At 38.3% G+C, this 15,797-nt stretch overlaps 1 protein-coding gene across 1 annotated transcript in view; it reads right to left on the minus strand.

Moving 5' to 3' along the window:
* HTR3B (5-hydroxytryptamine receptor 3B) overlaps positions 1-15,511 on the minus strand; it is a 34,206-nt gene extending 18,695 nt beyond the window's left edge. Inside the window, exons 1-2 of the mRNA XM_066360113.1 lie at positions 15,472-15,511; positions 11,065-11,225 (exon numbers count right to left, since the gene is read on the minus strand). Coding sequence (XP_066216210.1) covers positions 11,065-11,225; positions 15,472-15,511 — 201 coding nt within the window. The remainder of the gene's footprint in view (positions 1-11,064; positions 11,226-15,471) is intronic.
* Positions 15,512-15,797: the final 286 nt, after the last annotated feature.

The raw sequence follows: 15,797 nt of genomic DNA on the forward strand, positions 1-15,797 counted from the left end.
ACAAATCCAAATGCAGTTCACATTACTGGGAAATATAGCTGTTCACTACTGTTTTTTTTCTTCCTCTTCTTTTCCAAGTGAAAGGAGGGGAGATAGAGAGATAGACTCCCACATGTGTTCCGACCTGGATCCACCTGGCAATCCATCTAGGGCCAATGCTCTCTGCCTATCTGGGGCCATGCTCGCAACTGAGATATTTTTAGCACCTGAGGTGTAGGCTCTATGGTGCCAACCTCAGTACCTGGGGTTGATGGGCTTGAACCAATTGAGCCATGGCTGTGAGAGAGAAAGAGAGAGATAGAGAGAGAGAGAGAGAGAGAGAGAGAGAGAGAGGGCGGAGTCTGAGGGGTGGAGAAGCTTCTCCTGTGTGCCCTGACCAGGAGTTGAACTCAGGACATCCACATGCCGGGTCACATGCTGGGCCAACACTCTATCACTGAGCCAACTGGCCAAGGCCTTCACTGCTCTTTTACAACAAATATACTTCTCCATCTATGACATGCCTTGACCAGTTTCTTTATCACTGGCGTGCCAAGTCACCATACTGCGTTGGCCCAGTCATGTGGCTGGGGGAAGGTTTCCACGTTTTATTTCCACTTTACTTTTGTTCAGTTGATTCCTATTAAGTGCCATGTTGAAGCCTTAGCTCGTTTTTCTCTCCTTACCCACTTGCTTCATCATATTATATGTAATAATAGTGTGAAGAATTTCTTTTCCAACATATGGGGGTGTCTGGAAGGATTCATCATTCAGCTAAACAACACAATGTCAAAAAGGAGTTGGAGGCTAAAACTGAATCTTTTTTTTTTGTCAAAGGAAGCAAGTTTCTCAACACCAGCTGGTGAACATAATTGGTTCTCTAGTGGCGTTATTCACAGCGTTACTGTGTGTGTGTGTGTGTGTGTGTGTGTGTGTGTGTGTGTGTGTGTGTGTGTCTTTTTTTCTTTAGATACCTTCCATCTTGGCTTGTTAAAAGCAAAGGATATTTCAGAGAATTGGAATTCATTAGTCTTCCTAACAGAGGGAGTCTATTTAGGTCTAAATTGGCGGTTAGCAAATATACAGATACTTCCCACACATCCTTATTTATCTTCCCCATTTCTGAAGACTATAGGAACAGATGCCTTGGCGTCTGGCTGGGAGGCGCTAGTCAGCGTACTGGAATACAAAGGTATCTGAGATTCCGAATTGACAAAACTCAATAGAAACAAATTGAAATAGAGTAGAAATTGAGTAGATTATCTCTATAATCAAATGTCCCAAAGGTACTCATAATACTCAGACATCTAAGACCAGACTGTAGTCTTTCATGTAAACAAAGGAAGAGGCAAACCATTCTAATGGCAATGAGATGTGGTGATGGAAGCCGAGCTGGAAGCTCTTCCTTCCAAACAGAAGTTGCCAGCAGTTCAGCTGTGTGCAGATGCATCTAGCAAGTTATCTATTCACACTGGGGGTGTCCTTGTCTGAGCAGAATCTGTGAAAGATTTGGTCAAGCCCTTCAAAACTGACCTTAGCCTCTGGAATGAACTCTAGGCTTTAACCTACCTGAATGTAATAAAGACATTTGCAAAGCATATTAGACTACTAATTCACTCATAAAAACAAGCCTAGAATTCATAGTTACATATTTTAATTGACTAATTAGTTTGTTAGTCAAATATCTCTTCAGTATCTTTGAAGTAAGATACTGTTTTGCATATTGGGGGGAATATGAGCAAGAAAGACCAAGTAACTTATTAATAAGTTAGAGTACAGGACTTTTTTGTGTGTGACAGAGACAGAGAGAGGGACAGAGAGGGACAGACAGACAGGAAGGGAGAGAGATGAAAAGAATCAACTCTTAGTTGTGGAACCTTAATTGTTCATTGATTCTTTTCTCATATGTGCCTTGACAGGGGGCCTCAGAGAGAGTGACCCCTTGCTCAAGCCAGAGACCTCGGGCTCAAGCCGGTGAACCTTGCTCAAACTAGATGAGCCGGCGCTCAAGCTAGCAATCTCGGGCTTTTGAACCTGTGTCCTCCGCATCCCAGTCCGACGCTTTATCCACTGTGCCATCTCCTGGTAGGTAAGTACAGGACATTTTAACAAATAACTATATGCATTGAGAAATATACAGGCTTTAGTGGATTTCAAGAAAGAAGACGTTGCTGTCAGCTGGAAGAACTGAGGGGAAATTATACGAGGAGCTGAGATTTGAAGGATTATAATATTTTGCAGATGGAGAATGAAAAGGAAGATGTTCCGTGGAGGAAACAGCAGAGTGAATGGCATACAAGCAGGAAACAACAAGGGGTTCAGTTGCAACGTAGTATTGAGCACATGTAGACGATAAGGTTCAGACAGCAGATGGGGATAAAAACAGAGGAATGGAATATAAGATATTTTCAGATTTCTCAAGGGAAGTTTGCCATATCCAATAATATGCTATGTCTAACACATTCTAGTAAAAATTAGTATTGTCCACACCAGTGGAGAAAAGCACATCTATTTAATTACCATAAGGGATCTGATTTTATTCTTTTTTTAAATTAAGGTAGGAAGAAAGAGTTTGATAAAACTTTTCAGCTTGGTATAGTTGTTGTAAGGGAAAATATTAATATAGACACCTTACTCGTTTTCTATACTTATCTCCATAAAGCCTCTAAAGGAAAGTCAACAATTTTACTTTTTTTCTTCTGCTTTTCCAAGTGAGAGGAGGGGAGATAGTGAGACAGACTCCCTCATGCACCCTGACTGGGATCCATCCAACAACCCCTGTCTGGGGTTGATGCTCTGCCCCTCTGGGATCATGCTTGCAACTGAGCTACTTTTAGTACCTGAGGCAGAGGCTCCTGGGAGCCATCTTCATCACCCAGGGCCAATCTACTCAAACCAACTGAGCCATGGTTGTGGGAGGAGAAGAGAGAGAGAGAGAGAGAGAGAGAGATTGCTTTTCGGCCTTTTGGCTAAGATCAAGTGTAGAGAGAGAGGAAGAGAGGGAAGGGAAAGGGTGGAGAAGCAAATGGTCGCTTCTCCTGTGTGGGCTGGGAATCAAACCCAGGGCATCCACACACCGAGCCAATGCTATGCCACTGAGCTAACTGTCCAGGGGGAATTTTGTTTTATATTAATCAATTTGAAGTTAGAAAGTGGAAGGATGAGGAGAGGGCTACAAGGTTGTTTGAATTCCTTACTCAAGGCTAATTATTCCTCTGCCTGAGGTTTCACATAACATGACTCATATCATATGTCTTTTTTCAAATCCTGTTTTTTTTCTTTTTGCCAGTGTACAATTCTAATAATAACCCATTGACAACTAAATAATAAGGATTAATTTTCTTTTTTTTTTTTTTTTACTTTTTTTTAATTAATTTTTAGAGAGGAGAGAGAATGAGAGAGAGAGAGAGAGAGAGAGAGAGAGAGAGAGAAGGGGGAGGGAGGAACAGGAAGCATCAACTCCCATATGTGCCTTGACCAGGCAAGCCCAGGGTTTCGAACCAGCGACCTCAGCATTCCAGGTCGACGCTTTATCCACTGCGCCACCACAGGTCAGGCGATTAATTTTCTTAAGTGGGTGAAGATATAGCCCCAGGAAATTGTCTCTAAAATTCTCAGTTCAATATACAATTAGGAAGAGACTTAAAGGAGTTTTTATTGGAGTTTTGTATAAGAGTAGATCTTTTAGAATAGAGTTGGGTATTTCCTAGCATTTAATTAAATAATATTTTCAGGATCATCAATCTATTTTTTCTACTAGTGTGAGTGAGAAATAAAGCTAGGAAAAATAAAATTGGTTGCTAGAAGTGATGGGGTTTTTTTTGTATTAGTGAAGCTATCCTACTGACAAAGAAATAATGATTAGGGGTTTATCTAAGCTGGAAGAAAATTATTCTAAAATAACTTGCATAAGACAAATAATTTAAGCCCTATTATAACATATCAATTATACTTTCAGTTTCAAATTACTTTTTATCAATTGCAATGTCTAATTCTCAGTCAGAAAACCAGAGTCTATGATTCAGAGCATAGCAGTAAGATATTGACATGGAAAAACACCTGCAACAAAAACACTGGTTCCTCAAAAATTTTTAAATGAGACTATCTTATGACCCAGTGATTTCACTTCTGGGGATATACCTGAAGAAACCCAAAACACTCATTCAAAAGAATATACGCACCTCTATGTTCATTGCAGCATTATTTATAGTAGCCAAGATATGGGAGCAACCAAAGTGCTCAATAAATAAGTGGGTGGACCAAGAGGATATTCTGCTAAGTGAAATAAGTCAGACAGAGAAAGACAAATACCATATGATTTCACATCTATGTGGAATCTAAAGAGCAAAATAAATGAACAAACGAAATAGAAACAAACCTGTAGATGCAGAGAACAGACTGATAGTTGCCTGAGGGGAGGGGAGCTTTTGGAGGATAAAGTGAAAAAAGTGAAGAAATTAAAAAGTCCAAACTGGTAGTTACAGAAGAGTCACATAGGGAATATAGTCATTAATGTTATAATAAGTACATATGATGCCAGGTAGGTACTTAAAATATTAGGGGGATCACTTTGTAAAGTATATGATTGTCTTACCACTGTGCTGTACACCTGAAACTAATACAGAATAATATTGAATGCAAACTGTAATCAAAAGATAAAATTTTAAAAAGGAAAGAAAAAACACTTCCATTAAAATAAATCAAAGAGGAATTATTTTAATTTAATTCAATTTACATATTTTAAAATGACATTGCATTGTAGAGTATATTATGTATGTAAATGTAAAATTAAGGACAAAAGTTGTATAAAGGATGGGGAGCAGGTAAATGAAATGTTACTGCTATAAGATTTATACATTTTAGGTGAAGTATGATAACATTAATTCTAAGTAGATTATATTAAGTGAATAATGGATATGGAAATCCTTAAAAAATCATTGAAAAAAATATATATAAAGAGAGATGCTAAAAGACCAATAGAAGAACTAAAATCAAATATTTTAAAAGATCAATTTACCTAAAATAAAGTAGAATTAGAGGAAAAAAAGAACACAGAACAAAACAAAACCAATGGGACGACCAGAAAACTAGTAACAAGATGGTATCAGTAAATGGACAAAACACTTCAATTAAAATGTGTAGATTGACCAGTTCAAAAAGCAATACCCTGGAATACTGCTCAGCAGCAAAAATAAATGAACTATTGAAAGGCACACCAGCTTTGAATAAAATGAAAGGAATTATACTGAATAAAAAATACTCAAATCTCAAAGGTTACATACTAAACAGTTCCATTTACATGTAGACACAAATCAGAAGCAACCCACATATCCAACAACTGTTAAATAGATAAACAAATTGCAATACCTTTGATGTACACAACAACGCAATGTGGATGATCCCAACAGTATTATATTAAGTGAAATAAGCCAAAACAAAGGAAAAAACACTATATGATTTCATTTATATGGCACTCTGGGAAGGCAAAACTATAATAAGAAAATAAACTCAGTAGTTTCAGGGGACTGGTGGGTAGAAGGAAAGGCTTTGCTTAAGAAAGATGAGTTCTGGTCCTGGCTGATTGGCTCAGTAGTAGAGCATCAGCCCAGTGAGTGGATGTCCCTGGTTTGATTACTGGTCAGGGCACACAGGAGGGACGCCCATCTGCTTCTCCACCCTTCCCCCTCTCCTTCCTCTCTGTCTCTCTCTTCCCCTCCTGCAGCCAAGGTTCCACTGGAGCAAAGTTGGCCTAGGTGCTGCCTCAGGTGTTAGAATGGTTCAGGTTGCAACAGAGCAACGTCCCAGATGGGCAGAGCATTGCCCCCTGGTGGGCTTGCCAGGTGGGTCCCGATTGGGTACATGCAGGAGCCTGTCTCTCTGCCTCCCTGCTTCTCACTTCAGAAAAATACCAAAAAAATAAAAATAAAAATGAAAAGATGAGTGCCATTTTGTGTCATTTACACTTCAACTTAAAAATGTCTCAGTGTTATAAGATGCAGCAAAAACAGTGCTTAGAAGGAAATTTAGAACTTTAAATACTAAAATTATTAAAAAAATTAAAATCAATAATGTAAGTTTCTACTTTTAAAAACTAGATAAAGAAGAAAAATTAAATGCAAAGTGAGAAAATAAATAAAGATATGAGCAGATATCAATGAAATAATAAAACAAATGATAGAGAAAATTTTAAACCAATATTTCAATATTTGGTTTTAAAAAAAACAACACACAAACAAACAAGAAAAATTGATTAACCCTTGGCAATATTGGCCAAGGGAAAATAAGAGAAAACACCAGTTACTGATATGAGAAATGTAAAAGACAATATCACTAGAAATCTTATGGACACTAAAAGAATAAAAAATAATACTATAAACAAATAAATTTGACAACCTGGATGAAAGAGACAAATTCCTTGAAAAATACAAAATACCAAAGCTGAAACAAGAAGAAATAGAAAATTTGAACATTCCTACATATTCCTTATCCCAAAAATAAAAAGGAATAAAAATGGTGTTGGAACAACTCCTACAAAAACACAAACAAAATAAAATAAAACAAAGAACCCAGATACCTTCCCACAAAGAAAATCCCATCCCAGATGGTTTTACTGGTGAATTCTATCAAACATTAAGAAAGGAAAATATTTGTACTACACTCCTTCAGAAACTTGAGGAACACTTTTAATTAGTTTTATAAGGCCAACATAAACCTGACACCAAAACCAGACATACATTACAAGAAATGAAAACTACAACCCACTCACTAACATAGATGTAATCTATATTAAGTAGGAACTCAAATCCAGAAGTATCTATATAAAAGAAATGACATATCACAATCAAATGAAGATTATTCTAAGAATGCAGATAGTTTAACATTTGAAAATCAATTAAAATAATTTATTCTTTTAACTGCATAAAACAGAAAAAGGATCATACGATCATCCAAATAGATTTTAAACACCTGATGAAATTATTATTTAAAAAATTCTCAGCATACAAAAAACAGAAGAAAAGTTGTTCAACCTGATAAAGACAATTAAAAAAAAGATATCTAGCATTATAGTTGATGTAAGTTTTTCCCCCCTAAGAATGGGAACAAACAAGCATTTCTGTTCTCAGTACTTCTGATAACATTGTAAGAGAAATATATATATATATTTTCTTAATTCAGTGAGAGGACGGAAGGCAAAGGCAGACTCCCGCATGTGCCCCAACTGGGATCCACCCAGCAAGCCCCCTGAATGCTCTGTCCATCTGGGGCATTGCTCTGTTGCTCAGCAACTGAGCTCTTATTAGCACCTGAAGTGGAAGCCATGTAGCCATCCTTAGCACCCAGGGCCAACTCACTCCAATTGAACCATAGCTACAGGAGGAGAAGAGAGAGAGAGAGAGAGAGAGAGAGAGAGAGAGAAATGAGAGCAGATAGGGGTGGAGAAACAGATGGACACTTCTCCTGAGTGCCCTGAACTGGAATCAAACCTGGGACATTCACATGTCAGGAGACTGACCCAACTGGCCAGGCCAGGAGAAACCTTAAGCAATGCAATAAGACAAAAAAGAAAAATAAAGAGCTTACAGATTAGAAAAGAAGAAGTAAAACTGCTTGCAGATGACATAATTGTGTATGTAGACAGTATTAATCTATAAAAACTCCTAAAACACATAAGTGAATTCACCAAGGTTGCAGGACCACAAAGTCAATATGCAAAATCAATCATATTTCTCTATGATAACAATAAATAACTAGAAAATTTTAAAAAATTAGTAAAAAATTTAAAATAATATTTTTAGTGACATTTAAACACTTTGGGATAAATTTAATAGGAATATGTGTAAAACTTCTACATTAGGATTATAAAATACTACTGAAGGGCCAACTAAATGGAGAGATGTACCATGTTCAAGAATTAGGAAAACTCAATATTCTTAAGATGTCAATTCTTCCCTAAATATCTCAATAGATCCCACATCATTTGATAATAAAATAATAATAATAATAATAATAATAACAAACTCCAAGCAGTTTTCTTAAAAAGTAGAAACAGACAGTGGCTCTCTTTCTCTGGAGAATGCCAGTGCCGTCCCCACTCCTTCCACAGCTCATCTCTCTGACTTTTATTTTTCTAAACTCCAAAGAAAAAAAATTACACCCTCTTTTGCCTCTGTAACCTATTCCCTAAGCTCACTCAGCGCAACTGGCTCATGTTTTCTACCTCTATGACTTTCTAAATAAACTTTGTCTTTAAAAATGATAAATAAACAAACAAACAAATAAATAAACAAAATTGAAATAGAAATGGACAAGGTTATTATAAAACTAATGAAGATAAGGCCCTGGCCGGTTGGCTCAGCGGTAGAGCGTCGGCCTAGCGTGCGGAGGACCCGGGTTCGATTCCCGGCCAGGGCACACAGGAGAAGCGCTCATTTGCTTCTCCACCCCTCCGCCGCGCTTTCCTCTCTGTCTCTCTCTTCCCCTCCCGCAGCCAAGGCTCCATTGGAGCAAGGATGGCCCGGGCGCTGGGGATGGCTCTGTGGCCTCTGCCCCAGGCACTAGAGTGGCTCTGGTCGCAACATGGCGACGCCCAGGATGGGCAGAGCTCGCCCCCTGGTGGGCAGAGCGTCGCCCCTGGTGGGCGTGCCAGGTGGATCCCAGTCGGGCGCATGCGGGAGTCTGTCTGACTGTCTCTCCCTGTTTCCAGCTTCAGAAAAATGAAAAAAAAAACAAAAAAAAAAAAAAAAACTAATGAAGATATACTAAGGTTATAAAAAGCCAAACTATCTTAAAAATAAAGAACAAAATCCAGGGACTTATATGATAGTACCTGGTTTCCAGAGAAATAAACCAACACGTATTAGTTCATTTAATTTTCTATCAAGGCACTAAAGTAATTCAATGGGGAGAGGAAAGCCTTACCCAAAAAATAAAAATGAATAAAAATGGTGTTGGAACAACTCCTACATAAATGCAAACAAAATAAAATAAAACGAAAAACCCAAACATTGACCCATACCTCATACTATAACAAAAATTGTCAATAGATCACAAAACTAAATCTAAAGAGCTAAAAACTATAAATATTCTGACAGAAAATATTTTTGTGAACTTGGAATAGCAAAGGTTTCTTAGTACCCAGAAAGTACTAACCATAAATAAAGAATTGATAAAAATGGACTTTACTAAATTTAAAATTTTCTGTTCATCATTAGACCCATTAAGGGGTGAGTAGACAAGCTACAAACTGGAAAGAAACGTTCACAAGACATATCTAACAGAGGACTTGTATCCAGAACACATAAGCAACATCTATAAATCTATAATAAAAAGACTGACAACTAAATTTTAATTAAAAGGAAAATAATTAAATAGCAACTTCACAAAGAAGCTATGAAAGTAGCCAATAAGCATGTGAAAAAGATCCCTAATCATTAGTCATTAAAGAAATGTAACATAAAACCACAATAGTATACCGCTACACTGTTACCAGAATGGATACAAGGTAAAGAATCTGATACTATCAAAGGTTGATGAGGATATGGAACAATGGGAATTCTCATGGCTGACTGGCAGGAATATAAAATTACAACCACTTTGTAAATCATTCTGGCAGAGTCTTAATTATTTGACTTCTAGGTTTTACCTAAGAGAAATGAAAACATACATCCACAAAAGAATTGTATAAGAATGTTTATAACAGCTTTATTAACAATGCCCTAAAATTGGAAACAACCCAAATCTTATCAAGAGGAAAATGGATAAACAAATCATGGTCTAGCCATAACCAAATACTACTTATCAATAATAGTGATAATAATAATAATAATAATAATAAAATTACCGATACACTCAACAACATGAGTGAACCTCAAAAAACATTACGCTGAATGAAAAATCCCAACACAATAGAGGATATACAATAAAATTTCATTCATATCATGTTTTAGAAATGGCCAAAATAATCTACAAGGAAGGAAATCAGAACAGTGGTTGTATCCCTGGGTGGAGAGGACAGGGACTGACGGGGAAGGAAATGGGGAGTCTTCCTGTCTTCCTGGAGTGATGAAAATGTCTGATATAATGATAGGCATGGGGTACATAGCAGGACACAGTTCTCAAAACTCATCAAACTGTACATTGAAGACCTATGCCTTTCAATATATGTATCTTATACCTCAATGAGGAAAAAAATAGCTTTGAGAAGTAAATTGAAAAACATTCATTAAACTACTTTAACAATACAAGCTCAGCAATACCTGCTTATCAGAGAAATCGATGGGCAGTGCCAAGTGTGTCCCAGACTCACTGGGTAGGTCACCTTGTAAGGTATGCAAATGTCGAACTGCTATGTTGTGCACTTGAAACTAACACAATATTGTATGTTAACTCTATTGAAATACAAATTGAAATAAGAGAAATAAAATAAACCAGGGACCTACTGATATTGAAGACTTTGTAATAGTGCCCTGGGATAGTCATCAGGGCCACCACTTACTGAAGACTCACTAAGACCTCTGCTGGCGGAGTCACCTGAATTTTTCTCATTTCATTCTCACAACAACCCACTTTTCAGATAGAGGAGGAAAAACATACTTTAGCAAATAAATCTTCCCCCACAATTTTTAGCAAAAACCTTAGGTGTAAGGTCCCTTAGAAACTCAATATCAAGGCACTTTATTCTCTTATATTTTCAAGCAGTAAGTGACAAATGTTTTCTTACATCTACTATCACTAAGAAATGTGAACCATAAGGGGGAAAAACTGCTTACTACCATTTTTTGTTTGTGTGTTTCAGCGATACTCATAAAATGTGCACTATATCTATGACCAGGATTCTTGAAACATTTTAATTCTGTGAAACTTATATCACTTGACTATCTGCCACTCACAATGTAAGGTGGGGGCTAGAACTCATGATCTGCCTAACAAATAGTCTCCTTCGTGCTCACTGCTAAAATGAGCCCCCAGCACAACTCTGCCTTCTCAACCAGCACCTCAAGAATAAAACAGCTCCAAGCCCCTGCGTAAACAGTGGGTGGTTCTGTAAGAGGCAGCTGGAGCAGGAAAGGGTACAGTGATCCTCACCACATCCAGCACAGCACGGACAAACACATCCAGGTACACTGTGGTAGCCTCCGTCCAGTCGTGAACAGGTCTCACTTCCTTGCGGTATTTCTGTAATAGCCGCTCGGTGAGATGGTACAGAGCACAGTTCCTGGGGCGCGGTCCATGGATGGCTAGGATTCCTGGGAAAGAAAACTCACTGTGAGAAGAAAACAAGAGGAACTCTACCTCTTTAGGAGATTTCAGGTTATTCCCAGATTCCGTGGCTCCTAGCAGACAGAGTTTCAGCTCACCCCAATCTGCTAGGAGCCACTGGGTACTAGATTAGTTGGCAGACGGTTTTAAATAACTGACAGTTTGAAGTAAGCTTATAGCCTAAGTGCTCGACAGAGAAGTCTCATTGCAAAGATAAATAAATCAACCCCATCTCCAAGGATGTCAAACTACACCCACAATTTCATTTTTACACCAGTCATGCCTCTTGGAGACGGAATCCTTTCTTCATTCCTGTATCACCTCTACCTGGTACATGGAAGAAATCTTCCTAAACACTTAGCCAAAGTTGAGTGTTCCCCTTGGACTTGTCTGTTAGTCTTCCATTTGTAATTCAACAATTAATAGGAGACCCAAGCAAAAACATGGACAAACCAATGAACCCCAAGATCTGCAAGGATTTCTAAATAATGGAATTAATGAGGTTCTAATTCTTACTTTTCTAGAAAGAAAGAAAAAAAGAAAGAAAGAAAGAAAGAAAGAAAAGAAAGAAAGAAAAGAAAACAAAAAGAAAAGAAAAGAAACAAAAAGAAAAGAAAAGAAGGAAGAAGTCACTTTTCTCATTCGGCCTCTCAGAAAATTAGATCTTCATTTTGAGGAAATTCTCTCTGGTTCCAGGGAACAACCAATTCCTATGACCCAGGGAACCCTGATTTGTTGCGGGGGGGGGGGGGGGCAGGGGAAAAGAGGCTGGAGAAATGAGCATCAACAATCGGAAGTGACAGATTTGTGAGGACTTTCTCCAAATTACAGAAAGATATTTTGTTCCCAAGCTTTGCCGGGCCTTGAGGAATTCGGAGCTTTGCTAAGCCGTCGGACTGAAGCCAATTGCATGCCTCCTGGCACAGTGTGAGTGAAATCCGTCTGTAGCATCCTGCGGCATAGATTCACCTGGGCTCTCGGTGGTTTTGATAGTTATTTTGATGAGCTGCTGAAGGTATGCGGGATCTAGCAGGCAACTGTAAATGAGGTGTCTTCTCCCTGTGCGACAATCTTGTTTGTACCTATTTCTTTATGAAGGATGTCATGTCACTTGCTGCCACAGGCAGCAATTTCTATGATTTATCAATGTCATTGTGACCAAAACGCTAACAACAACGCTGGAGATGCAATTCCAGACTCATGGCAGGCAGTGGAATATTCATTTCCATTACCATCTGAACTGGGAACGTAATGAGAATATCAACTCCCTAGCTGTTCACCCGAGAAGATGCCTGAAGTGGCATCAGCTATTTGGGCGTGCGAGACTAAGGTGGGTGGCTCGCATCAGGCATCATTTTTAGGGTGTTTTGTGAACTGTGATTGTCAAAAAATGGATACCAATCTCTCTGAGATTTTTTTTTTTTTCCTAGCCCAGGGGAGAGAAGTCAGAAGCACAAAGCAAAGCTGGTGTGGTGCTTTTCCTGTGAATTTAGCTTTGGGCAACTTCACCTTTTCCCTCACTTGGAAGTTCCCAATTCAAGTCCCAGCTGAGGAAATACTGAATTTGCGTGTTTTAGTACAGGAAACAGCCTAGACAGATTTAAAACATAATGCTGAGAAATGAACATGCGTTTCCTTCACCCTCCACTCATAAAGATTCCGATTCCCATTACTATCTTCTCTAGGAAACAATCAATAGGTCTGTGATGGATAAACACATATTTTCTAGAACAGGTCAAACTCCTTGGGTAAAAAGAAAGTTCTAGGAGCTAGAACTAGGAACAAAAGAGAAATAAACAATGATAGGAGAAAAATAAAAAGCAAAAGGAAGTGGGTTTAAATAAACTCTAAGGGGAAAGAGATCTTTGTTTAAAATGGGAAGAAATAATAAATTACATTTCTACTATGAATGCAAGTTTGCCTGAGGAGAAAGATCTATTACAGGAGAGAGATTAAGGATTTAAGTGACCATTAATTAACATTAAATTATGCCCCTTGAAAGCTAATGTGACATTCACACCAGCACTAAATGACTCACAGTTAAGTGATGTTTCAACAGACACCAATGGACGCTATCAACAGGCCCAGGGAAAATTCCTTACTAGCGCTGCCTTCTAATAATCAGCTTCAAATAATTCACTTGTAAGATTTCTGAAAAGTATCATAGAATGTGTCAGGAACTGAGACACTTTTTAAGTGAAAAGAGATTTTAAAAAAATAGATAAGAATATAATAGAATTATACTTTGTTTTCTTTATTGGAATGAGTCTCTCTTACACATACCTATCTTAAAGTGTTCTGAGCACTTTGATTAAAAGAGCTATTCTGGCTTTAGTGAGTATACTATCTTTAGGATTATGAGAGTTATGCATACATCTGAGAGGTTAAAAGAAAGACAAGTTTGAGTATGTGGTGCTATTAAATACCTAATACGAACTGACTACTTGCTGTATGTCAGGTACTAAGCTGAAAACCCTTCACATGGATTAACTCATTTATCTTTTCCAACAGCCTGTTAGACAGATACTCTCCAGCCCTGTGAGTCACTATTATCATAGGTGAAGGTCTGTAGACTTATGAGGTTAAGACCACCTAAGGTCATACAGCTTGCAAGTAGAGAGGCTATAATTTAAACACAACTGATCTGTGATCTGGATCCCCTCAAAGTATTAGGACCAGCAGGGAGTAACCCTTCAAAGAAGCACAGACACACTGCGTGCTATACATTAGAGGGCAGAAACAGCCCGCTGCTATTTTCTGTGTGTGTGTTTTCAGGTCAACAATATCTTACATTTGTGCTGCACCTTCCAATTTCACTATGCACAAGAGTACTTATAGGGAAAATGAATCTCTAAGAGACTGATTGGCTTGTCCAGGGTCACCAGGCTGTGAATAGCGGAGCGGAAGCTAAACAGTTCTCTTAATCCCGGCCCCTGACCCCAGCATACCGCCTCTGGGGAGTGGCCTGCAAAATGTGGTCAGTTCAGTGACCTTCTCTTTAGAAATCATCTTGATATTAACCCAGTTAAAATTCCAAAGGATGGATTTTTCTCAACAAATGTATGATTTATGTTCAAGCACAGTCTACTAGACATTGTTAAGACACCTTTTTCTACCACATTTAAAACAAAAATCAAGCATAATACAAAAACAGGGACATTGTTAAGAATTTCTTCTATTCCCTACCTTCATTTTCTATTTTATCTTATTTTAATGCTCATAATTATTTTCTGCTAGGAAACCCATTGGCATTTAATGAAATTTTCTCTCTTTTCATTTTTATAATTAAGACAGGCTTTTAGCTTTTAAGTTCAATATCCAGGATTTTTATATTTTAATGGTAATGGCTACTTTTTATTCTCCATTCAATAAAAAAAAACCATTTCCAGTTTCTTGAGTACTGAATTCCTTCCTCATCTCCATAATTAACCCATTCCACTTCCAGCTATATTTTAGAACACAGAAGTTCAGATACGGGCTCTAGGAGAACCCACAAGAAATGAGGATACTGGGAAAGAATAGCATAAACATAAATTCTTGGTTTGTACGTGTTTTCTAGGAATTGATTGTGTCCTCACTAAAATGGTTCAATTCAGTAGAGTTAATACTGGCACCATGGAAGTTTGGTTCCAAATATTAGAATAAATATAATTGTATACTAAAAACATTCAAGTTGATGGTGCTCATCTTTGGAGACATGCTCACCTACATAGACTCTGTGTGGCTGGTGAAAACCCCTAATCCCAAGTGGTATTCAGGTGTTTGGGGCCGTGATGCGTCCCAGGGACTCTTTTTCTGGGTGACCAAAAGCTCATGATGAATCCAAGACTGTCTTGGATAATGAAAATAAATGATTCAGACACAAAAGCGAATCTGAAAAAAAAAAATGCCCTGTGCTCTCAATGTAAATTGCAACAAGGAGAGTGATTCCCAGAGAAGCAGAAGCAGAGATTTAGCAAGCAGAGCATCTCAGAGCCCATTTTCAGCTCTTTGCGAAAGCCTGCCCCCCCCCCCCACCATGACCTTGTGTGTACATGTGTATACAACTGCAGGAGCAAAGTCGTCACAATATATCGGTCTCCTTGTCACTTCACAGGACCAGCATTTACTGATGAATACACACAAACACTCGTGAGGAGTTCGTTATATGGCACAATGTGGAAAAACACTGTCTCTCATCTCTCATTTCTAAGAGTTACTATTCAATGCCGGGTTAAATCATTTGGGACTCACCTGAGGCAGCCACCAGGATGAAGGGCCATAGAGGAGACATCGCCTTTGCCAATGTTGCTGTGCAAATAGGAGAAAGGCGCACTTGCCTATTAGATGCAGTGCCACTCAATTTTTCCTGAAAAGACTCCTGTCCACTCCATTCTTCCCTGTTGGCCAGTTCATGCTGTCCTTGCTGGTGCTGTTTTGCAAGCACTAAGAGGAAACCAGAGGCAATACTGGCACCACAGAAATGTTTTGGAACTGGTGCCATTGCACTATCCCTCAACTTCTCCATTTGGTTCTGCCCCAGGGTCAGATCATGGCCAACATTTCAATTTCCCTGACAT

Source organism: Saccopteryx leptura, chromosome 1 (genome assembly GCF_036850995.1).
Source record: "Saccopteryx leptura isolate mSacLep1 chromosome 1, mSacLep1_pri_phased_curated, whole genome shotgun sequence".
Lineage (NCBI taxonomy): Eukaryota > Metazoa > Chordata > Mammalia > Chiroptera > Emballonuridae > Saccopteryx > Saccopteryx leptura.